This window comes from Diceros bicornis, chromosome 22 (assembly GCF_020826845.1).
Source record: "Diceros bicornis minor isolate mBicDic1 chromosome 22, mDicBic1.mat.cur, whole genome shotgun sequence".
Taxonomy (NCBI): Eukaryota; Metazoa; Chordata; class Mammalia; order Perissodactyla; family Rhinocerotidae; genus Diceros; species Diceros bicornis.
The window spans coordinates 37,588,385-37,614,806 of NC_080761.1; the positions used below are offsets into that span (position 1 = coordinate 37,588,385).

The 26,422-nt window shown below is 33.8% G+C and overlaps 1 protein-coding gene across 3 annotated transcripts in view; it reads right to left on the minus strand.

Moving 5' to 3' along the window:
• The window catches only part of ZDHHC21 (zinc finger DHHC-type palmitoyltransferase 21), an 85,737-nt gene that overhangs the window by 866 nt on the left and 58,449 nt on the right, over positions 1-26,422 (minus strand). For 2 of the 3 annotated variants that reach the window (XM_058565826.1, XM_058565825.1), the window contains 3 exons: positions 25,933-26,049; positions 13,477-13,520; positions 12,606-12,930 (listed from right to left, as the gene is read on the minus strand). In XM_058565826.1, the coding sequence (XP_058421809.1) occupies positions 12,798-12,930; positions 13,477-13,520; positions 25,933-26,049 (294 nt within the window). In that variant the 3' untranslated portion in view covers positions 12,606-12,797. Of the gene's footprint in view, positions 1-12,605; positions 12,931-13,476; positions 13,521-25,932; positions 26,050-26,422 lie in introns of those variants that run through there. The other variant, XM_058565827.1, reaches the window with a different exon arrangement.

Consider the following 26,422-nt stretch of genomic DNA (forward strand, 5'->3'; position numbering starts at 1 on the left):
AATTTGGTATTTCCTACCAAAATTTAAAACACGCACATGCTTTGACTTATCAATTTCACTTCTACGAATTTACCTACAGAAATACCAGCAAAGGGGCACAAAGATTTTTGTGCAATTGTGTTTACTGTAGTATTGTTACTAATAGCAAAAAAAAAACGGGGGCCGGCTCCGTGGCTTAGTGGTTAAGTGCGTGCGCTCTGCTGTTGGCGGTCCGGGTTTGGATCCCGGGCGCACACCGACACACCGCTTCTCCGGCCGTGCTAAGGGGGCGTCCCACATACAGCAACTAGAAGGATGTGCAACTATGACATACAACTATCTACTGGGGCTTTGGGGAGAAAAAGGGGAAAAAAAAGGAGGATTGGCAATAGATGTTAGCTCAGGGCTGATCTTCCCCACAAAAAAAAAAAAAGAAAGAAAGAAAGAAATTTATTTGATGTTCATTATAGAGGCATGGTTAAATAAACTATAGGATATTGATATGATGAAATCCACAGAAATGTAAGTAAGAATGGGGTAGACTATTATGTCTTGATATAGATGATTACCAAGACATATTAAGTTAAAAATGCAAATCACAGAAAAGTTAGTAGGGTCTCCCTTGAAAACCAAACAGCCATGCATGTGACAGATACATATATTTCACATACATACATACATATATATATATATATGATATATATTATATGAAAAGAAGAGGAATGATGGACACCAGATTATTGCCACTAGCTACCTTTAGGGAGGACAGTAGGGGTGGGGATTTTTCACATTTTGTTCTAGATGGTGATAAGTGCTGTGGAGAAAATTAAAATAGCAGGAATGAAAGATAGCAACTGCTGCAAGGTTTACGTAAATTTTAAGAAATTGATCAAACGATAAAATATTTTTCACGTTTATACATATAAAAGTATAAAAACCTGCATGATAATGATCCATTCCAAATTTAGAATAGTGTTTACCTCCACTGAGGGTAAAGGAGAAGATTCTACAAGGGTTTGAACACCAGGAGGTGGGGATCATTGGAGGCCCTCTTAGAGGTTACCTAGCACAGTGATCACCCAAATTATTTAAATTATTTTTCAAATATAAAAAATGCACTTGGAAAATGGATCTCAAAAATTAGAGCACTTTGGGGGCTGCCCGGTGGCACAAGTGGTTAAGTGCGTGTGCTCCACTGCGGCGGCCCGGGGTTCACCAGTTCAGATCCCGGGCGTGCACCGACGCACTGCTTGGCAAGCCATGCTGTGGCGGCATCCCATATAAAGTGGAGGAGGATGGGCACGGATGTTAGCCCAGGGCCAGTCTTCCTCAGCAAAAAAAGAAGAGGATTGGCAGACGTTAGCACAGGGCTGATCTTCCTCACACATACACACACACACACACACAAATTAGAGCACTTTGGAGGAATCCTTATTTTCCACATGGTGGGTACTTTTCCATGTTGAGTACATTTGAAATGCTTTCAAACATTCAAGAATTCTCTAAATCAGACATCAAGCTATAACAAGTGTAGACCACCCAAACAACTTGGATATCGGTTTCTTCTAGTTGCCATTAAAATATGAACCTGTTAAGTGGAATGAGGGTATTTGGCCCACAGCTGCACAGCTTACACAATTTATAGAACAAACTTCACTAACTTGATGGCCATTACTTATTCATCAAGGATTACTCATCCATAGTTTCAATGTGGAACTATAAAGCCTCCATCATGTTAGATCCTCAATCATTCAGTTTCTGCCAAGAAGCATCACAGCAGAGAGGTAGGGAACACTTCTAGCTATAAAAAGAGTCAATTTCAGTATCAAGAAGGATAAATGTCATCCAGATCATGCCACAATTAAACTACTACTAACAAGACACTTAAGTGCATATGTACAGGAGTATCTGAATGTTTGGGTTTGTATATTCCAAGTTCTCTAATTCCCGAATGATACTGGCTTTTTTACATGCAAAACACATTGCTATTTGGGTGTTTGATCTTTAAGCAGAGGCGCTTTTTTGTTTGGAGAAGAGGGCTAATTTGAAAAATACTAGGCAACCAGAGCACATATAAAGAATGTGCTGTGACTGATACAAATATTTTCTTAAGTAAGCTTAGATGTATTTTTTTTAAAACTAACACACATCCTCTATCCTTCCTCAGTCCTGTTTGCTCAGCTGGATGTCCACAGGGTCCAATTTTCCCTCCAATTGCCCTTGCACGCTAATATAATTGCTGCTCATATGGGTAATTGGTCAGCCTAGAGCAGCATTTGTATGCATTTGTTCATTTGGCAGCTTCTCAAATGATTTGCAGTATTATAATACTATCATGTATTTTCAGTTTTTGTCTCTTTATAACAAGGCTAAATAGATGTGAATCTTCATGGCTGCTATATTTTTGAAGCTAGTGCTTCAAAAGCAGGAATATTGAAATACAAATTTTCTTTTCAAGCAGCTGATGTTCCTTTTCACATATTAAGTATAAAGCAAATGAATTTGAGCTTCAAATGCTTCGTGTTCTGCCCTATCTTCCCCCATTGATTTCCACCCTAAACAGTGCTGAATTAAGTAGACTCAAACAAACTTCAGCGTAAGAAGAGAATGACAAGGGGCTGGCCCGGTGGCATAGCAGTTAAGTGCGCGTGCTCAGCTTCGGCGGCCTGGGATTCGCAGGTTCGGGTCCCGGGCGCACACCAAGGCACCACTTGTAAAGCCATGCTGTGGTGGCGTCCCATACAAAGTAGAGGAAGTTAGCCCAGGGCCAGTCTTCCTCAGCAAAAAGATGAGGATTGGCAACGGATGTTAGCTCAGGGCTAATCTTTCAAAAACAAAAAAAAAAGAGAAAAAGAATGACAAGCCAGTTTCACTTAATAATGCCCTTGATGAAGCAGTAAAAATGATTAATTTTATTAAATAATGATCATTAGTATATTTTTAATATTCTGTTTGACAACATGGGAAGTACACACAAAGCACTTTACCTGCGTTCCAAAGCATGACTGTTTATTCCCGAGGGAAGGCACTGGTGCAGCTGTTTGAGTTGCAAGCTGAACTAGCCATATTTTTCATGGAACAGCATTTTTTACTTGCAAGAATAACTGACAAACTACGGTTTTTTTAGACGTGGGTATTGGCGAACATTTTCTCAAAAATGAGTGAAGTGAACCTTCAAGGAAAACCACTGACAGTATGTGGTTACCGATGATAAAATTCAAACTCTCAAGTAAAAATTAGAATTCTGAAAAATGTATTGTGTCATTATGAACTTAATAGTTTTCTAGTACTTGCTTTTCTGACAAGATCAGTGGTAATATTAATTTTTAAAATTTAATTTAATCTAATTTTATTTTATTCTACAGAATAAAATGTGTCAACACTTGAAGATCTGCATTATTCCAATTTTTTCCAGATGAGCAATGAATTATGTCACAAAATCATGTACAGGTTAAGAGAACTTCCAAAGTGAAAAGGAGACCAGTGGATTTTAATGTAACAGACTATGAAAAGTTCCTTGGAATTGTTTCTGGTTATACATTGCAACTAAAGTTTAAGAAACCATCACTTGTTGAGTTTTTGTGTACTATCAAAGAAGAATATCCACAGCCATTTGAAAAGACTATTAAATACTCTTCCTTTTTCCATCTACATTATTTGCATGAGACTGGATTTCTCCAGATGCCTCCTAACAATGCAACAGATTGAAAGAAGCAGCAGTTGAGGGTCCACTTTCTTTAATGAATGCAAATATTAGAGCTTTGCGAAAAATGTGAAATCATGGGTCTCTAAATAAAAATACACTATTTACGTTAACAAGCAATGAATTTATTGTTGTTGAAATGAATTAATAAGCATTTGAAATACTTCTCATTTTTTATTTCTAATACAGTCAATACCGATAAAGACAACCTACATAAGCAAAAACTCTGGGGCCTGCAATAATTTTTATCAGTGTAAAGGAGTCCTGAGACCAAAAAGTTGAAGAATCATTGTAATTTATCATCACTAAGAAAGCACAATTATTGCGAATGCTGCTTAGAATCAGAGCAAATGAAACTGATCCTTGAACGTTTGCTGGAATGCGACAATTTGCTTTGATATACCAATGCAACATTCACAGTTTTATCTGAAACTCTGCCCAGTCACTTATCTGTTAATCCAGACTATTTATAAGCATTGCTTTCCTAGTAATAAAAATTTAAGAACAAATTTTAAAAATAAAGGTAAGCTGCTTTCAACCTCAGTGCAGTTTCTACTCCTTCACTGTTTTAAGACATACTGATTTCTCTTTTCAGATGATATTTCTGACCAAGTTATCTTCACTAATGTACACTTCTGCTTGTGACTTCTTCCATGTACAAGTAAAGCAGTTAGTTGAGACTTAGGAGATTTGTCAATAAAAAGCTATCCAGATACTCTTAGACTATAACTCCTTAAGAGCAAAGGCTTTAAGTAATTCAATACCCCTAGATCTGAAATAATGCCTAGGCGTATACTTAAGCTGTCTGAGTTTTCTTCTATGTAAATTATTCCTCAAAGAAAAAATATTTCCATAAAATGGTGCCTGGCACAATAAATATTAAATAAATTGGGTGACTGAATCCAGCCATCTGGTTCACCTCTAAGACAAATATGCCTCACTAGGAATATTGTGCTTGGCTATTTTAACCCTAGTATGTATACCTAGTTCTTCTTGAATACATAATGAATTTTGAGATTATGGTAGGATAATATCCTAAGGCTACTAAGTAGGAATAATCATCCAAATTGCATAAAACTGACAAAGTGGCCTATCACACTGGTAGTTCTGAAATCTAGAATGTGGGATGATTTTAATAAAGAAAGGTGGAGGAGAAAACCAGTCCTATGTTTTTAAAAAATATTTATTTAAAAATAAGATTTCTAAAAATACAGTACATAATACACTTCAAGAGAAGTAAAAATTCCACAATTTAAATTAAAAACAATCTGCAAAGAAAAATAGAAATGTAACATGAATAAAATTAAATCACTAAAATAAATTTAAAAAAAATCCAAACATTATTCTTAAGGTAGATACACGGTTTGTTTTCCATTTTAAGAACCAGTGTAGACTTTTCATTTAAACAAGTATATCTCACATACACGGCTCCCACTTGTCATTCCCACCACCCCCCTTCTCAGTCTATTCTCATCTCTCTCAACTACCATTTTCCTTATTACCATTAGCATTAGAAATGTTAGTGAAGATTTTCTTTCAACGCTCTCGGGGGAAGAGACAGGTAAAATAGCAGACAATGCAGCAAAATAGCCCTCAGGTTTAAACATATTCACTGAATGAAAGAATGCCTGACAAACCTAAAAACAGGATCTTCATACAGCACTTGGAACACACCACTATTACAATAAAAGTCTTTTATTTTAGGAATATAATTAGATACAATTTGAGGTTGAAACAAAATTTTAGGAGCCTCAAAATATCACAGATTTTACCTATTCATTCAACTTGCCAGTCAGACTTTAAAAAAGACTAATTCAAGGGTCATTTGTGCTCAGTCCTCCCAACAGCCTGTCCTGTTCCCTGCATATCAGACCTGCACTCACACTGTCTGAGTATTTCTGATTGTGGTGAAAATTCTTCCTAGGATATCATTTAGTTGCTTTATTCTACCTACGCTAAAGTAGAAATTTCTTTTTAATATTCATCTCAGGAGGACAGCAGACAGTGGTGAATTCTCTACTATTCAATACCGTGAACAATAGCTGCATTCAGCCACTTTAAGTTAAATAATACATAAACAAGCTGGAGAACTCAGAACCGATACTGCGGCAACAAAATCTAGGAAATATATTGTTGACAGAGAGACATAATGTTGCTGCTTCTTCCCATTTTGCTTTCAAACAAATTTTGCTTTTACCTCTAATGACACATACATCTGTATTTCTATACATCATTAAAATGATCCTAAGTCAGGTTTCACATAAATTTCAGACTTGATTCTTTTTTTCCATTCAGAACTCACTGCAAAACCATATACTGTATCTACATTCAAAGAGAAATTGATTTTAATTGATTGAAAGTAATGCAAAACATTCTCAAATGTGATTGTCTACTTTTCCAATACATGCATGCTGTATCTTCTTGCCAGAAGTTTTAACCATTTCAGCTACAGTTTTAAGGACACTAAATGAGTGTTTTGAAAGTTTGTGGAAAAAATAGGGAATCAGAATAGTATACAAAGCAGTACTACATTTAGACAATTACAAGTACTTCTAAAGTGTGTTTTCTCCCATTTTTTTGTAAAAGAAATCACTAAGCAGAATTAGTTTTTAAGATAGTCTTACTCTAACTTTTTATGTAAAGTGAGTAACAATATCCAGACCTTTTATTTTTGTAAAGTTGTTTTGCTTAAATCAAAGTATATTTGCATTTCCTCTTGGGCAAGTGTTTATAGATATATGTATATGTATACTTTAAAAGTGTTCTTTAATTTTGCAAATATTATGTGTATATTTTAAAACTGTTCTTTAATTTTATCTTTATTTGCAAAATAGACAAATAGCAATATCTTTCTTTAATGCCACTAAGGATTACACACACACACACACACACACACACACACACACACACAGAATTCTTGATTTGTAATCAGAAGGGCCCTTAACTTTTCATTTTTGAATTTTGGTTCAGCATCCATTAAAAGGGCCCCATAACCTATATAGCTCATTTACAGAAATAAAAGTAGAGTTATTATTATTTCTCATTTTCCCGCAGAAATAAAACAAATCTTGTGAAAAGTGCTTCAATTATCTTTTGTAACCTATTAAAATACCTTTTAAAGTAGCCAATCTGTGCTAACATACAAAATGAAAAACGATGCTAATCTGCCTAACTTAAAAATAAATGTCCAAATGAGAGACATTTAAAACCAATTAAGTTGAGGCAGCAGTGTGCAAAAACTAAGATCTATTAATCAAAATTATTCTTAGTAACATAAAATTCTACTTTATAAACACAAGGATGTGAGAAGAAAAGTCTCAGTCAACCAAAAAGAAAATGAACTCTTTGGTACAGGAATTAAAAATGTCACTCAGAGCTAGAGTAGCACCAGGATGTGTTAGTTGTTGAGGGTGTAAAACACTAACGTCAGGCACCAGTAGGTTCAATATCACCCCATGCACACAGGCAAGAACACAGAGCTTACACCCTGCAGACAAGCTGTCCCTTTAGCTAACAGCCTAAGCAATTAAACCCTGTACTTGGTCCAAGAGACAAGCAAAGCCACAAAAAGAAACACACTTTTTCTTGTTGCTGTTTTGTCCACATCTTACATATAAAGCTATCAATACCAAAAAGACCAGAGGGTTGAACAACTGTGGCAAGTGCTACGTTACATGCTACAGGTATTCCCGATACCAATAGATATGGAGACCTTCAAGTATCAAGAACTCCAAAATAGCCCAAATTTTAAAGTGAAAATCACCCTTTATATACAAATTGTTGATTTTTCCTCTGTTAACAAAATTTACTACAATGCTTAGTACCCTTTCTCGACAATAGGGCACTTGGAAAAAAGGTCCCAGCTTTTTCAATCAAACTTTGGACAACCTATTCATTTCTCCTCAGCATTAAACACCTGCACCTTTCACATTATTCTTAACACTTCAGATTAGCATACACTACACAATTAAGATACTTAAAATTTTAAATAATGTTTCAAAGGCATCTGACCAGCTGAAAAGAATCAGCAATAGAAATTCCTTAGATAAAATAACTCAAACTAAATGCTTATGTGCATTCACAACTCTTACAGTAAAACGGTATCAACAAGAGATGAGGCTACGATGATTGTAGCAGGGGATTTTCTGACGTCACAGAAACTATCCAGTCAACTCTGCTGCTGAGATGTTGATTATCCATGTTCCATCTAGCCTTTGCTCCATATTAATATAAGTTCCTCTACTCTCTTTATCTAATTTTGGCTACTCACTACTGATTTAAACCTGTCTTTTATGGTGGACAAGGGAAAAATGACATAATAATAGTAAAAAATATAATGATAATGGAAAATATTGCCAATACCAATGACTTAAAAATTTTAAATACCACTGTTATCTCTGTTTCAAATTAGCACTAGCAGGCAGTATTACAACATTTGAAGAACAGACAAAAAGGCAGTAAAGTTTGCTGTTAAAAATTGCACAATGATAATGAAAGGAGAAGTCAGAGAAAACTGTCACTTTCCTGAAGCTGAATCAACATCATCCCAAAGGCAGCAGAAATGCTAAATATTGACTGATATGTAGAATAACAACGTTGGTTCAAAATACTTCAAGCAAGTTGGTTCTATTACTTTCTCACATTCAACTGTAGAATATTTTAGAATTCAATTGAGAATGGCTAACTAAAGTCAGAGCATAATGAAATTTGTGATTGATAGATAAATCCAGAGAATTCTTAGAATAGAAGGTAACAGATGTGGACATTAAATAATACACTCATTCATTTGTTAATTATATGGTTAATAATACTAGCAAGCAGAACACACTAAATGTACATGACTTACTAACTACATTTGCCAATATTTATATTTTTGAAAGTAATAGTAGTAGTGTTGGGTAAAAAATCTAATACTTGTATCTATTAGTAAACTATTTAATGTTCGTAATTGTAAACTTTACCAAATAAATTCTGGATATATCTACGTATATTAGAGGTCACATCAAAAACCTACTTAATGAAGCAGCAATAGTTTAGTAAACTTGAGCTAGGTAATCTATTCACACATGAAGCACAACGGGAGAAGCAGTCAGAGACTAGAGAAAAGTCCAGGGAGAGACTAGCAGCTCTGTTAATATTAACGCCACTGTAACCAGGGCTGGACACACTGATTTCATAGCAACACATGCGAGAACACTTGAACTGCCCCATGGTCTAACACATAGAAAATTGTGCAGCCATAATCTAAATTACTTCACATTTCCTGGCTAGAAGTGCTGCCCTAACTTAAGTCTTCATGATTAGCATTCAGAATTAACATACCCTTTTGAGTGAAACATATCTTCAACTAATTACATCTATGTAAGTGACCTGAAAAAGGCTGACGAAGAAAAGTTATAACTGGCCACCACCCTTAGAGAACTGGCCACTACCCTTAGAGAAAAATCTAAGCATTAGCAAAAATGCACTGATGTTCATTCTGACAGAAGTGTTAACTTAGCTGTTATACTGAACTTTATGCATGCTTATGTTCTCTACTTCTTACTATTAAAAGTAAACTATGCTTTCTTCTGTTAAAAGAGATTAATATGTTAACTAAAATTTTAAATATAGCTGTCTCTTATATTAACCACCAATATTTTTAATCCAACTCAAGCAAAATAGCCTTTTTCTTACAATGGAACATCAGTTAACTTAATATTTTTAAACTATAAGTCTTGGTTACAAAGTACCAAGAGCTCTTTAACTGAATGCCCACTGTTTGGGGGATTCTGAATTCAGGCAATTTTTGCCTATGATCTTGAGCCCATAAACACTTTTGTTTACAGAAAAGAATAACAACAAATATAATTGTTCAAGAGGTGTTAAGTTATAATACCTAGGTAAAAATCTTCCATTTCCAGTTGCCCAATTAATGACTTTGCTGATGTAACACATCCTTTAACATACATTTTGCTTAAAATGAAATGGAATGTTTATAAGAAAATACTTCACCCAATATTTAGATTGCATCAGTAATCTCACTGCTCATAATTATTTTCTAATACTCAACATCATTAGTTATTTGCAAGGTTAGCCAGAAAACAGAATAAATTGGCTACTAAAGCTACAGCTATAACTCTGAGTAGGCAAGTTAAAAAAGAATGAAGAAAAGTATAGAAAGAATTATCAATCTCTTACTATTTTAACGCAATAGAATCAATTAAAAAAATCATTCCAAAACTGAGATTAAAAAAAACTAAATGTTTTTTTTTTGCAGATATTCAGTAAAACACATTAGATACTTGCTTGTCATTGTAACTACAATAAATTTCTGTGTTTTGTAATAAATTGGTAATTTTAAGGTAATGGCTTTTCTAACTCTAAGGACTTAATTTGCCAAAATAAGGTTTAAAATAAAGTTCATGAAACGGTTTACATTTGCTCATCCTGATCTGATATAAATTTATAATTGATAGTACAAAATATAAAAAGAATATACATAAATGAAGCAAAGTAGTCATCATATTTGTATGAACTAGACATTGACATCATAAATAGGAACACATTCATTTTCATAAAATCTTACATTTTTGTCCGTACACTCCCCCTAAGTTTGCACCTTTGACATGTTCAGAATCTGGCTATACAACTTACTTGTGGGGCAGTAAATCTCTAGAGCCACTATAATTACATCAATTAGCCAAAAGAGGGCGCAGAGAGAACACTAGCCTGTATGTACTTCCCAGGAAACTGCCAGCAGGTTTCTCTCGTCTACCAAGAATTAGAAAACCCACAGTTAGGTGTGCTAACTTGGGAACACTGAAAGTTACAGCACAAATATATATAGATATACTTTAATATAGATTCTTATATAAATATATTGATATATAGCATTTCTGCCATTCAAACAAAATAAATATTTGCCTTGCCTAGTGTATTAGTTGGTATTCCAGTGACTTAGAGGAATCAGGTACAGAGGGATCAGGACCAGGGAGAATAAAGACAAAGGAAGGAAGAGAATGTGTCCTAGCAGTGGTAAATCTAAGAACAACAAAAACAAAAGCCCTCAGAGTGGGAAAGGAACAGCCTCTAGTTCTTATTACTGAGGCAGAGGTTGGCACTGAGTACCTCCCAGGTACTTTTCAAAGGTAGCTCCGGCTACTATATGAAGTATAAATACGTCCATAAAGCTCTTTAGGGTGTTGTCACTTGGCTTTGCTGTTTTCTCAAGGTGCTCATTTGAAAGGAATGTATACAACATAAGGCATTCAACTGATAGTTATCTATATTATCTCTACATTGCTTCTTTATAGCAGTTCTGCCACCAGACCAAATTGGTCAGTACATTAGCTTGCACAAAACCCAACCCATGTGCCTGACACAAACATACTAATTTTGTGGTTCATTAAGCTCTATAAATATATTTCTCATATTAAATTTACTATGCATCTTATCGGCACCAATAAATATTTTCATCTGCCACTTGTAAGTGCTTAAATAATAAAGCATTGTAATCAGAACATGAAAGACATGGTACTTATATCTCTGAGAAGAGCTTATTCCATTATTTTAGAATATATTTACAATTTCTGAAAGAACTAACCACAGTATAGTTAATTGGCTGACAATGGTAACCTTCTGTTTCATGATTTCTTAGGTATGATTCCTTACTATCCAAACTAACTAAAAGGAAAATACTGATATGCTCCAAGAACAGTAGACCTCTTCAATCTTCTCTTCAAGGGAAAGACTGTGAGTACATAAATATCTTTAAAAGATATATGGATTTTGCAGTATTCTAACGGAAAAAATTTAAAAGCTGAATTTTTTTCAAAGCATGCTAAATGTCTTTTCACACAAACATTCTATGCTTTCCAAGAGACCATCACTATTAGCAGTTTAAATTTGTATAAAGCTAATGATAACTCTAGATCATTATATTTTCTTATTTTTAAGGTCATTCCCTAACATTAGCTACTAACAAAAGGTCTCTCAATCCAAATTATAGTTGGCCAATTAAAATTTAATTTCAATTTGGGTCACTACAGGCACACAAAAGTTACTGACTTACTTTTACTATAAATAAAATTTCAATATTAGTTGGCCGATATCTATTATATATAAACCTTCCATGTATAATTTTAGATCTACTAGTAGGAACATAAAAGTAAAAAGTATATATATTTTTTCAAAAGCACAATATTCCTCTTTATACTGTACATTGTGTATTATCTAGTTATACTAGCATTTTAAAACATACACATTCTAATATAACTGCACTGGAAAAGGTATCTGTGGAGTTACTGCAAATTCTCTACACTTTTTGCTCATCAAAATCTTGGGGTAAAATAGGAATACATGCCCATTTGGTCAAAAATTTCTCCTTGGAGCAAATATTTGAACAACCATCAATAATTACAATGGTACAGGGAAAACAAACAGGAGAGTTAATGTGAAAAAAATTTTAATCTTTCCTTTAAAATAAGGTAGGTAGTTGGTGTTTTATTTTAGTGGTGTTTTTATTTTGTTTTTGGTGAAGAGAAAAAGAGACAACATTAGAAAGCTACTTCTAAGAAAGCACTGCCCTTTTTTTGTTGTTGTTTTGTTTTGCTATGCTGCATTTTAAAAAATCTTGCAGCACATATAAAAGGAAGTATTATGTATTTTAAATTCTATTTGAAAAAGAAAATTTACATATAAGGTATATCAACTTTTGTAAAACCTGAAGAATTAAATTCAGATTTGGTTAATACTGCTTAAGAGTGAAAAATTTAAGTAAACATCTGAAATTTCCCATAAATTAAAATCTGTAACATTATCAGTACTAAAAGAAATTATGTACAATTATTTCATCCCAATCACTGCCTTTCGAGTTTAATAACAAAAGCATTTAAAGAAATCCCTGTGGAACGCTAATTTGAAAGTAAACATGCTTTAAAACTTAAATATAGATCTTTTATTAGTCCCACAACAGGATCAAGATCACTATTAAAATAAAGCCTGGGGCACATTATGATGCCTAAGATTGGTGGGTGGATTTTAATTGACTTGAAGACTGTCATAGTTCTATTATCAGAAAACCTGTAACGCATTTCCAGCATGGAGGACCCATCTGTGCCCACCATCCATCTGTTTAGACGTGATTGGCAAAGTGGTAGGGAACTCGCAGTGGTTGCCTCTGCCTGAAAGGAATAAACCACAGGATCTTCCAACGAGTGCCAAAAACTTCTGAGAAGGTCTGCTGCCATGGCTTTCGGGGCCTCGATCTACAGAAGACAGCATTATTAGTGAAAGACAGCACTCCCATGGTGCACTTCAGTCAGCTAAAACAATACAGGTTGGCTGGGGATCCATTACTGGACTCTGATGAATTGTGTCCCAGCATCACAAATACAGCTTTTCTTTCATTATGGCATGCAGCTGAGTTTTAACTCTGGATAGCAGATATTGTATCTGTGTCGTCAATCAACCGAGGGCAACTTTTGAAGCAGAGGAGAATCTCAGGATTAACAGAATGTGTGTCAACAACACAGTAGCAAACTTCTTTTGATGTACTTTCAGGACAAATAATTTAACTTACTTTAGTTAGACAAGGAGCAAGAATGATCAGCACTTATTTTGTTTGAAAACTATCATGGCTAGAAGACCCCTACTGTAAGACTGGGTATGCTTGTCTAGCTCAGGCCTTAGACAAGGCAACAAGAAAAAGCCATCATTATATTATCTTTCCACTACACACACACATTTTTCAAATGGAGCTAGTTGTTTCCATTTTTAAATAAGAACACTACAGACTTCACTTTTATACTTACATTTCTTCACAACAGTTCGACATCTTTTCAATAGATGTTGTATCCTATTAAAAATTGAAAAAATTATACTTCAGATGCAAGAAAGTTATCAAGGCTTTATTCCATATCTATTTTATGATGTTTTTCATCTATTCAGAGAATATTCAGAAGATTTAAACAGTTTATATGGGAACTAAGAATTTTAAATTATCTACATACATTGCTGAAATTCTTTTGGAAAAATAGAATCAACATTACATTGTGCCAAAAAAAAAATTTATTCAACTACAAAACTTCACAAAAATTGTAGGATTCTCATTTTATTAAAATATAACCTTTTATTACACTTGCTTTCTTGATAATCCTTTTAAAAGACTAGTGTCTATTTTTGATTCAACTGTCAGTGAACATGCATTAAAAAATAAATACCAAAATGACAAATGAAGGGCACTAATGAACAGAAAACTGCCAAGAGACAAGAGTGCTACTGGTTCTGGATTTCTGTAAACACACACAAATTCAACAAGGCAATCTATGCATCAGCCACACTGCAACATCTATTTCTCTGAAAAGTAAAGTTAACTGATTAGTGTTCTTTGGTAACAACTATTTCCTTTTTTTCAACAGAAAAATCAGTCTCCTCATAATAACACAATTTCTTAGTATGTGTTCTCTATAAGGCTCTAACACAAACAGATAAGAAAAACAACTCAGCAAACAGAAGATAGCTCCTAGACACGTTGGTTTAATTCATGTTAACGGAAGATCTATCATTAGATTGAGAAACCGTGATGATAAGTATTGTCCAAATAATCAAAACGCAAATTACACAACCTTATTTTACACATATATTGACATTTTAAATATACTTTAAAGTAGTACAAGAGAAAATATATTCTTTTAAATATATAAAAAGGTTAGTGAAGTTTTCCTCCTCTTATCCTTTACTTTAATAGCTTGTTCACAAACAGCAGGTGGACTGTGCTGTTATTAAGCAGTACTATTCATGCAAATATTTGTGGTTGCAACTCCAATCCCAAGAACTTCTTTGGTTGTAGAACTTTCTTCCAATGATACTACGAAAAAGCTTTTACCTTAAAAAAACCTTTTATAGAAGTTACATGAATAGCTCATAATATTACATTCTCATGTATGAACAGCTAAATAACTAGTTAGCCCACAAAAGGGAAAATAAGTCCATTTTTTAGATGACTAGTAACTAATAACAGAGTTTCATTTCCAGATTTCCCAGGAATTTGCAAAGAGATTGTAGGTTAGCTATATATTCTATATTCATTAGTTTTCCTATCATGCTTTGAAATTCGTGGTATCCAATGACAATTCTATTTATAATTAACCTTTCTTGGTTCTGTTGCATAATTTCCTCATAATGATGTTGTACTTTGTGAAAACAGTCTGCAAACACATGAGAACACTGATTAGAGACTTAGAGAGAAGTTGGGTGTCTGGTTCCACATCTGTAAAGAAAGTGAATGAAGTAATTTTAATGGTTTCTTAGAACTGATGGGTAACAGGTTGTTCCAAAGCAATGAAGATAGCTTGTGCAAAAACACAAAGGGAAAGATAGGACAGAAGTCAAGAAGTACTATTAGGAAAGGTATATAAATGGCCTAAGATCGCAATTGTGGATAATACTTAAAAGATGGAAACTATTTCAGGATAAGGAATGCAATTACAAGGTCAGACTACCATAACTAGCTAATATTATACAAAATTTGTACTATGCAGAAATTTACAACTTGATTACAACTTGGAAGAACTTATTAAGGGCAATAAAAGAATCAACTTTAAAGACTGCGGATTTAGACTTCATATGGGAAAAGCTTTTATTTTCAAGTGCTTTTGACATCTTTCTAGAATCTGGTTCAAGAAATGAGTAGAATACTACCTAGTAGGTCATCATAAACACATGGTTATTCTATCAAAGGATGTGATGTTTACCACGACTTTATGAACAGGATTTGCGAGGCTAGCCAAAAAGGGCTACATTTTTCGTCTAGAAATGGCAAATGCTTATTTCTCTGAAACTCAGCTATCCAGAATACTGTTATGATATAAGAAAAAAAGTACAATTTGTATCTGAACAGCCAAACATGTCACAAAATTTTTGCCCTGGCACTTACACAACACACCCAGAGTAACACAAGTTATCACACTATCACATTCATAAGCACAACACAAACAGCAAACTAGAAGAGGAGAGAGGTTACTGCTGGGAGGACACTGAAAACCACAAGTTATTTCCAAGTGCCAAACTAGGTTTAATGTACTTTTTGTTTGCTTTTTTGAAGCGGGGAAATGTGGACTATTTTAGAAAAAACAAACTAAAAATAATTAAAATAGATTTTGCTGCAGAGAATTACATTCAATACAAAAGACTCAATACCTTTAGTGACCACCAGTAAGATAATTGCTATCTTCAAGGAGTATAAATGCAATTGATAAATTCTTAGTTATACGTAAAACTCAACTACCCAGAAAAATTTATTCTTCAAGGAACGATAAGAAACAGTTTATTGTATGTTGTCTACAATCAGGATATCTTATTTCCAGTGAAACACTTACATTTTGATTATGGTCTAATGATAAAAATATCTAAGAGTTCCATCAGTCTGCATAACTAAGAGATATATGCGAATGCTTTCCTATTTTAAAAACTGTAGGTTTATTTTCTAAAAAAAGAATAAACTAGAAACAGCAAGACTTACAGAAATATACGCCTTACCTATATCATCAAACAATACTTTATCTTCTTCTGATGGCTGATCTCGCCCTAAGAAATGATCTTTTAGGTTCAGTCTAAGAAAATGTGTTTGACTATAAAAGAAAGCTGTACCCTAACTAATAAGATTACACCTGGAATGGAAAAAAAAAAGTTCCGAGCAGAAAGGGAGAGGGAGGTATTTATTGCCTATTAAAAAAATTGGAGGGAGGGGGCAAGAGCAAGAACTGATCACCAGAGGTTTCCTGGTTAACAGACCCGAGAACCTAGTCCTCTTGGAATAGACGGCTTGATGATACAATCCACCCAACGAACTCATCCTGCTTTGAGGTCATTCTCACCAAGCAACACTCTGCCATCTATGTTGTATGGGAGACAGAATGTGCTGAAGGGTCCTTTGGCACACCTGACAATTGTACATAAGGGAATAAACAGTCCATCTGGTTTGTGACTATTGCTTTTGAGTCTGCAAGTAAGAGTCATTGGGCCTGATTAACTCTGGAAACATTTTCACAATGTTTCTAGACCTGCCAAACTGAAGACCTGATGAAAGTAAGAACATTCTATCAGAAAGATTCCTTGAAGACAGTTCAATCTAACCTCAACGATTGCCTACACTCTTTCAATGCTTTTAACTCTGTTGTGCATACCTAATTCAATAACTCTGTTGATTTAACCTGGATTTAAAAACACTATTCAGGAAAGTTTTTCACAACCAGAGATTATATACCTGTTTTTATCAATTACTAATTTCTACTAATTCTAAAATAGACTTTTGCTTGCCTTCCAAGCACCTCTGATCAACATACGGACAGCAGCTCATTTAGCTTTGCATCTTCCATAGCACCTGGTAGCATATATTGTTCAAAGTGGGTACTCAATATGTGTTTGCAGCACTAAACTAATTGAACATGGACAGAAATAGCACGATTCCTTATTTTTAATTTTTTTTTTTGCAATCCAAAGAGAGAAAATTTTCTGTTAATCTTAGCTTTCTCCTCCTTTGAAGCCAGAACTCAATATATTCCTCATTTGAAACACATGGTTCTTTAAGCACCCATCTCCAAAAGAGGACCAGCTATATCTTTTCCTAGAGATCTTAAGTTCACATAAACATTTAATCAATCAAGGAACCAAAGTGAGAGGGCAGTAGATCTTACATTTATAGCCACTGAAAATCTCTTTCCAAAATAATTCCCATACTTCTCTTCATCAAGACACTTTCTGGCTGTATAAAATCTTAGAAAAGTTACCAATACTCTGTATCTCCGTTTTCAAATAATACTATTTAACCTCATAGGTTTTTGTAGGGATTAAATGACTTAATAAATGTTAGAGCCCTTAATAACTCCTCAATAAATGGCAGTCCTAGTTTTTATTGATACTGCCTATTAAACACTTTCTGAGAGGGATTGGAGATATAATATCTCAAGTACATCAGAATGTAACCTTAAATAATCATGTTTAAACTAGAAAGTGGTTTTTATAATGAAAGATAAAATGACAGGGACTATGGGAGACTACACAGATAAAATCCAGTGTCCACAAGGGGCTTAAAATCCAGTTGAAAAAACAAGTACTAAGTACATAAACCATGATTTGTTTACTCATTTAACCATCTATCAAAAATGTACCAAGTACCTATTATGACACAGTCCTTGGCATCAAGGAGCTTATAGTCTAGGGAAAGTAGTCAAGTATACCATTTTATACTTGACTACTTTAATTTATATAGATTTATAGAAATAAATCTACAGGAACATACAGAAGATGCCAGAGGATGATTACACCCAGTAACACATCACATCAATAAACCTTACACTAAATGTTTGACACAGCTGAAAATTACGTTTGCATCAACACTCAAGGGCAACTGCTCTTACATTTTTAATACAAAATCATGGTTTCAATAAGATTTTTGGTTATCAGCAGACGTAAGATGGGCTAATGTGCCCCTTTGGCTGGGATTTGGGAAGTAACTCATATACTGATAGAATGTGACAGAGAGAAGCATATGAATCATTGTGGAAAAAGATATACAAGTTAACTATAAATATAAGATTCACTGTTTACTCCAATCCTATAATGTTTTAAAGTCAGATTAAAAATTCATGTGGATTCAGACATGAGATAATAAAATGAACGTCTGGGGAAAACTGCAAGTAAAAGGAAAACTCATAAATGTTTAGCTTCCTTCCAAAAAAAAGGCATCTATTTAATTACTCCAGCAATTAGTAATGCTTTAAGAAAATTAAAATGTACTATTCCTATTGAAAAAAATTACAGAAATACATTTAAATTGTTTTTAATTACTTTCAATCTTATCAGAAATACTTCCAAGGAGTTTATTATACTGAGCAAAGAGGGATGATGCAACACAAATACATTTTCACACAGGAACATGTTTATGCTAAAGAGCAATCCAATTCCACACATAATAATTCTGATGTTAACAGGCATTTTTTTTAAAAGAATGCTTTTATATTACTATGCAATGTAACTTAGCATGTATTTAAACTAATTCCTTGGCAAGAGGGAACATAGTTTCTATAAAGTTCTCTATTGTATCCAAAAGTCAAAGAAATACTATAGCCAATATTTGTATATGACATTAAAAGCATATAAGAAGTGACATTTTAAATTTTTATAGTTTTTCTAGGTTTTTAAAAACTACTGAGAAGATATCTCATATAACGATTGGAAACACTGTATTAGAAATACATTTTGTTTTTATTAAACAAAAATATGATCCAGAAAGGAAAACAAAATGCTGTATAGAGCTCCCTTTATGGAAATGTAAGTGAGCTAGGTTCAGCGTAATTGCAATGATTTCCATATTTGCAATGCTGATTTGGAGTTGAGTAAACCAAACATAATTTGTACAGAGATTGTACTGAATGCTACTAATTCACCACTTTGATTCAGTGGGATACTTTGAAAAATTTAATTATAAGGATTAATAATCTCAGAACTACATTTCTGGGTACATATTAAAAGGCAGGTAAAACCACTAATTGTCTGATTAATGAGAATGCTATTTAATAGATAATCTCATTTAAACTAATCTAACATTTTGAACATAAGATACTTTTCATTGCATAAGATAACTAAGTTAAAATTAAGTCACCCCTGCATTTGTGATTCTTTCTGTATTTATTTAGGTAACCATGAGCCAGTATTTAGGGGGAAATATTTTCCCCTTTTAATTTGAAAAGCTCTACATTAAGCTATCTTCAGTAACTCAAGTAGAATCCAACAATAGTACCTGTGAGACCAAAAGCAAAAAGCTCAGTTTTTCCTTTGAGAATTTAAAGCCTTTTACAAAACTGCAACTAAATACATCTTCCTCATCCTACCCTCAACCTCACCACAACTGAGAAAAGCACTAAGCCCCAGAGACGCCAGCAAAAGCTTAAGCTACTACATAAACTCCACGGTGCCCAGAAAACAAAAATGCTTGTATACAAAATTTAGATAAACTGTCAGAGCAGTGTCATGGTACACAATAGCTCACTGTCAGAACCGCACCAGAAGGCGCTCCACCAGCTGTTACAGGGCTTCTTGATGAACTCTCTCCAAGCCCAGGGACGGAAACATGACTAATACAATCGCCCAGCACTATTAGTACTGGTGCTCATCAGAATGGACTTATTCTTGGCTGTGTGTGAACTACTGCTCAATAAGAAATTCTGACAACATCAATTACATTAATAACAACATCACTATCCATTTCATTCAGAAACAGAAAAAAAACGCTAAACAGCCTAAGTAAGGAATAATTAGAATAATCTGTTCCCTAAATAAAGAATGCTTCAAAGCAGACTGCTTTGAAAACACTTTAACTTCAATATTAGTTTTAATAAAAATGCACAAACACATATTTAAATCCTGTTTAAAATTAAATCTAAAAATAATCAAAGGTAATCCTTTCAAATTGGGTTTAAGATTAGTCTATTCCACAGAAACATCTGGTTGTGTTGAGATCTTTTAACCTGGGAAATGAGATTAGAAATACAGTATTTTTAAATTTAAGTTATTTCTAATTATTTTATCTGGGTCACAGATAATCTGCTCTTGCTAGGTCTAAAATGACATCAGATTATCATTACCATGATTATCCTGTTACCTTCTACTATCAATAAGAAGATGGGATTTTTCCTTTTACACAGAAGATAAATGATTTATTTATTCCAAGTAAGAACAAATAATGAAAAAGAAATTACTGAAAATTGATATGCTGCTTCCTCAAAACCTTAACCTAAACCTAAAGAGATAGCATCTGTTTTGCTTGTTTGTTTTCTAATAGGTCTGCATTCAAGCTACAGAATTACACCGTTTATATAATGAAATGATACTCCTACCAGTGTTTTCCCAAAATGCCTCTTGGTCTTTGGGATGCAGGAGTCGGGGAAGGAGGAAGACATCAGTGAAAGGATTAAATATACTGTAATTCCTTCTGCCCCTTTTCTTTCTTATGCTACCTGATAAATTCATCACTTCTTTCACACTGTAAAGAGAGATCCATGGATTCAGATGATGACAAAAAGATGTTCAGGTGTTAAATTTCCTGTAGGTAGTATTAATATTTTCATAAAATGAAACAGCAAGCATGTTTTATAAAGAAAGTAAGCAAAATACTGAATGTACAACAACTTTAAATAATTAAGCCTTAAAGAACCTGAAACCAATGTGGCGGGGAGTGTATTCTGAAAATCTTTTAAAATTTTTCTTTAAATCCAAAAAGAGTGGTGCCTGAAGTTCACCACGAAAGCCCAGGTAAATGGAATTGAAATTTACTGTAATTTTTCAAAGTACCTGGGTTCAAGAAGAAGTACAGAGACTAAAGGTTGGACTAACAAATAGAATATATTCTCTCTCAATATTTGCATTCTTTTTTGAATGTTTCACAAAGATATAATTTCTACAGACATCAGACCTGTCTAGTACAGATTGTTCTGAGAGGATACTATCTGTATACAGAAAGAGATGAAACTTCTGGACAGAGCATTATTCAACAAATGTGGTTTCTACTGAGATTTAGAAATATCAGAACCATCAGAACCATCAGAAACATCAGAACCAATCTCCCTATATTAAGACAATGAAATGTTGTTCAAGATTATAGCAAAGGAGAAAACAGTGCAATTTGAAAATTAATATTAACATGTAGTATGGAATCGAGTCAGAATAGAACCTGATGTTATACATTCTTTAAAAACCAAAATATATGATACATAACTTTATGTCCAACTCAGAAGTGAATGCTAAAATTTTAGAGTAGGGATTCTTAAAAGATCTTGAAGCCTTTGCTGCCAAACTCCACTCTCTGAAGCTAGCAGGGCTGCCAGGTGAGAAGGAACTGTTACCCTCAGCTACAAACCCTGACGGCCCTCCTAAGCAACTTGACACCTTAGCAGGGATGTTCCCAAACGACCATTTCCAGTCATTAATCATAAGAAAATGGGGAAATCTGAGAAATCCTATTCCACGGGACATAAATACATATCAACGATCTTAATAAATTTACAAGTGGAAATCCAAAAAATGCAAGCATAATCTGGAAATTTTGACATGACTTCTGAACAGACTCTAAAGTAATTATTAATTTGTATAAAAGTAAAGAAAAAAGATTTGAGGGGAAGACCTACTCTCATCCTCAGCATTGTTATTAATATCATCATCAAAGAAATCACAAGAGGTAGCAGAAAATATTTCAAGTTAAATAATAATAAAAATATATTTAAACATTATATAATCTATGAGCAGCCAATAAACACATGAAGAAGGGTTCAATATCAATAGTCATCAGGGAAATGCAAATTAAAAAAAGATACTATTAAAACTACCAGAATAGATGTAATTAAAAAGACTGACAATAACAAATGTTGACGAGGGTGTGGAGACCAGAATTCTCATACATTGTTGGTAAGAGTGCAAAATGGTACAGTTACTTGGGAAAAGGGTCTGGCAGTTTCTTACAAAATAAAAGATAAATCTATCTTAAGTGACCCAGCAATTAGTCTCCTAGATATATACCCAAGAAAATGAAAACATGTTTCACAAAAAGACTGGAACAAGAATGTTAACAGAAGTTTTATTCATAATTGCCAAAATCTGGAACCAGACCAGTTGTCTATAAATAGAATGGATAAATAAATTGTGGTTTAGTCATACAATGGAATACTACTCAGCAATAAAAAGAAATTATCAATACATGCAACAACACGGATGAATCAAAAAACATTATATTGAGTGAAAGAAGACTTCCATAAATGGGTACATATGAAACTCTATAATCAATATTAACCTATGGCAAAAAAAAAAAAAATCAGATCAATGGTGCCTCTGCGGAGGATGCGGACTTACTGATATGAGGCATGAGGGAACTTCCTGGGGTGATGGTAACATTCTGTATTGTGAAAGGGGTTTGGGTTGCACATGGGTGCACTGGTTAGAGCTTATCAAATAGTACACTTAAATGTACGCCTTTCATTGTATGTAAATTTTGTCTCAAAGGAAAAAAATGTAAACAAGCATTGAGCTCTAATTAATGATTTGCATGGTGAACTATTTGATGCCTGCAATTTACTTTGATATGTATCAAAACATATAATGGATCAACAGATGGACAGTTTGAAATGAGACAGAGGGATATAGAGATAGAGAGATAGATATCTCCTGTATTATTTCTTTTTCTGAAAGTTAATGTTTTGTTTTTTTTTAATATTTATTTATTTAGTGTGTGTGTGTGTGGGTGGGTGGGTGGGTGGGTGTGTGTGTGTGTGAGGAAGATCAGCCCTGAGCTAACATCCATGTCAATCCTCCTCTTTTTGCTAAGGAAGACTGACCCTGAGCTAACATTCATGCCCACCTTCCTCCACTTTATACAGGACGCGGCCACAGCATGGCCTGACAAGCGGTGCGTCCGTGCACCCCCGGGATCCTAACCCCGGCCACCAGCAGCAAAGCGCGCGCACTTAACTGCTACGCCACGGAGTCGGCCCTGCAAGTTAATGTTTTTATTAACATTTCTTGTTAATGAATAACAGAAAAGGACCTTAACAGAAAATAAAGGAAATCAACAAACTATATACAAAATGAACAAATGAATGAAAATGAAAAAATGAATAAAATTAACATTTAACTTATGCTAGAAATATTCTCTTCTTTTTTTTGATAACAGCTTTATCGAGATATAATTCATATACCATACAATTCACCAACTTAAAGCGTACAATTCAATGGTTTTTTAGTATGTTCACAGAGTCATGCAGCCATTTACCAAAATTAATTTTAGAACATGTTCATCACCCCATGAAACAAACTCTGTACCCTTTAGCCATCACTTCCAGCACTCCTAGCTCCCCAACCCTAGGCAACCACTAATCTACTTTCTGTCTCCACAGACTTGCCTATTCTGAACATTTCATATAAATGGAATCAGACAAATATGTGACTTTTTGTGACTGGTTTCTTTCACTTAGGATGTTTTCAAGGTTCATCCACATTGTAGCACGTATCAATACTTCACTTCTTTTTATGGCAGAATAATATTCCATTGTATGGATATACCATATTTCTTGTATCATTTCATCAGCTGATAGATATTTGGATTGTCAGTTTTGGGCTATTACGAATAATACTGCTATAAATATTCAAGTTTTTGTGTGGACATAACATTTCATTTTTCTTGGCTACATACCTAGGAGTGGAACTGCTGAATCAAATGATAACTCTACGTTTAACTTTTTAAAGAACTGCCAGACTGTTTTCTAAAGTATTTGCACCATTTTACATTCCCACTAGCAGTGTATGAGGGTTCTGATTCCTCTAAATCCTCACCAACCTTTGTTATTATCTTTTTTTATTATAGCCATCCTACTGTGTGTGAAGTGGTACCTCATTACAGTTTTGATTTTCATTTCCCTGATGACCAATGATGTTGAGCATCTTTTCATGTATTTATTGTCCATTTGCATATCTTGTTGAAGAAATGTCCATTCAGATCCTTTGCCCATGTTTTAATTAGGTTATCTTTTTATTATTGAGTTATAAGAGTTCTTTATTCTAGATACAAGTCCCTTATCAGATATATGATTTGCAAATACTTTCTCCCATTCTGTGAGCTTTCTTTTCAGTTCCTTGATAGTGTCCCTTGAAGCACAAAAGTTCATAGTTTTGATTAAGCCCAATTTTTTTTTTCTTCCTTTGGTTGCTTGTACTTTTGGTGTCATATCTAAGATACTATTCCCTAATCCAAGATTTATTCCAATGTTTTCTTCTAAGAGTTTTATAATTTTATTATATTTTTTTATTTATTTTTTTGTGAGGAAGATCAGCCCTGAGCTAACATCCAATGCCAACCCTCCTCTTTCTTATTTTCTGAGGAAGATTGGCCCTGAGCTAACATCCGTGCCCATCTTCCTCTATTGTATATGGGATGCCGCCACAGCATGGCCTGCCAAGCAGTGCTTCGGTGCACGCCTGGGATCTGAACTGGCGAACCCCAGGCCGCCGCAGCGATGTGTGCACTTAACCGCTTGCGCCACCAGGCCGGCCCCAAGAGTTTTATAATTTTAGATCTCACATTTAAGTCTATGATCCATCTTGAGTTAATATCCATTTATGTATATGGTGTGAGGTAAGGGTCCAACTTCGTTCTTTTGCATGCGGATATCTATTTGTCCCAGCAGCGTTTGTTGAAAAGACTTTTCTTTCCCCCACTGAATAGTCTTCAACCACCCTTGTTGAAAATCAATTGATATATGTGTATATTTCTGGACTCTCAATTCTATTTCATTCATCTATATGTCTATCCTTATGCCAGTACCACACTTTCTTGATTACTGTTGCTTTACAGTAAGTTTTGATGCATTTTTTTCTTACTACCTGATTTTTTCACTGAATATATTCTGGTAAACACAAGTTTTCATATACAACATATGTTATATATAATATAATAATGGAGATCTTTTTTAACATACGTGTTTATTTACAAACATATGAATAAATAGTCCCTACAAAATAAATTTGCAGAAGTTGGTCAAAAGGACTATGCATTGTAAATTTTGACAGACATTGATAATGTGCCCTTCAAAAAAGTTATACCAATTACACTCCCACCAATAACGTAGGAGAAAGTCTTTCATCCTACATCTTCTGCAATGTAGTGTATTACCAAACATTTAAATCCTTACTCAATATTTTTCTCACTTTTTGATCTTCTCTGTTGTGATAAATCCCATTTGGCAAATAAATACATGCAAAAAAATTAAGACAATTACTAATAAAATGTTTCTACTAACAACTCCATTTTTGGGAATTTACTTTAAATAAATAGTTTAAAGAGGAAAAAAAGAGGTGTTCAAAGTAATGTTATTTGTAATACAGAAAAAAATGATTGCATACTAGAGGCTGATCGACAGGAAAATGGTTAATTAAAATATGGTATATTCACTAAACAGAGTATATCCAACTATTAAAAACTAAATGTCTGTAGCCATATAAAAATACTTTATGTTAATTTTTAAAAGCAGGATACAAAATCATATGTACACTCTCTACACTGATTATAACTATCTTAAAATTACACAGGGATATGGAAATGAGAATATATAAATGACTAGGGGTAATTTCTCCTTTAATTTCTAAACTTTCTGTAACTTTTTAGACTTAATTTCATAATTAGGGAATATGTTCATAAATACATTACTTTACATTAAAAATATACTTACTGTGATGATGCCAATTAGTTGAGTATAAAAGAGTCCAGTTATTCCAACTAACATACTAATGCCCATAAAGGCAGCTAGTCTCATTATGGCCAATTCATGTCTAACAACAAAGAGGTCCTATAAGAAGAAAAAAAAGAAAGTCTTAAAAACAATTCGATAAGTTACTTATAGTTATAATAATAATCAAGAATTGAGCCATAACATTTCCCCTTATTAACTTAAAAGAACTACTCTCCTCGTTTTTGAGTTTATTTCACTTAATACATAAATATTTGAAAATTTCAAAAACAATTGTTTTTAATTCATAGTAGCAAGCTGAAAAACAGGATTTTACTACTCTAGTGTGTCAAAAAACCTCAATTCTAAAGTTGCAAATCAGCCATGCTCATTTACTATCTGTAGAAAAAATTCTCCAAAAACAAAAACAAAACATGTTGAATCTTTGATTCGACAAAAGGAAATTTTAGTATTGTATTGCTAAAAAGCTTGA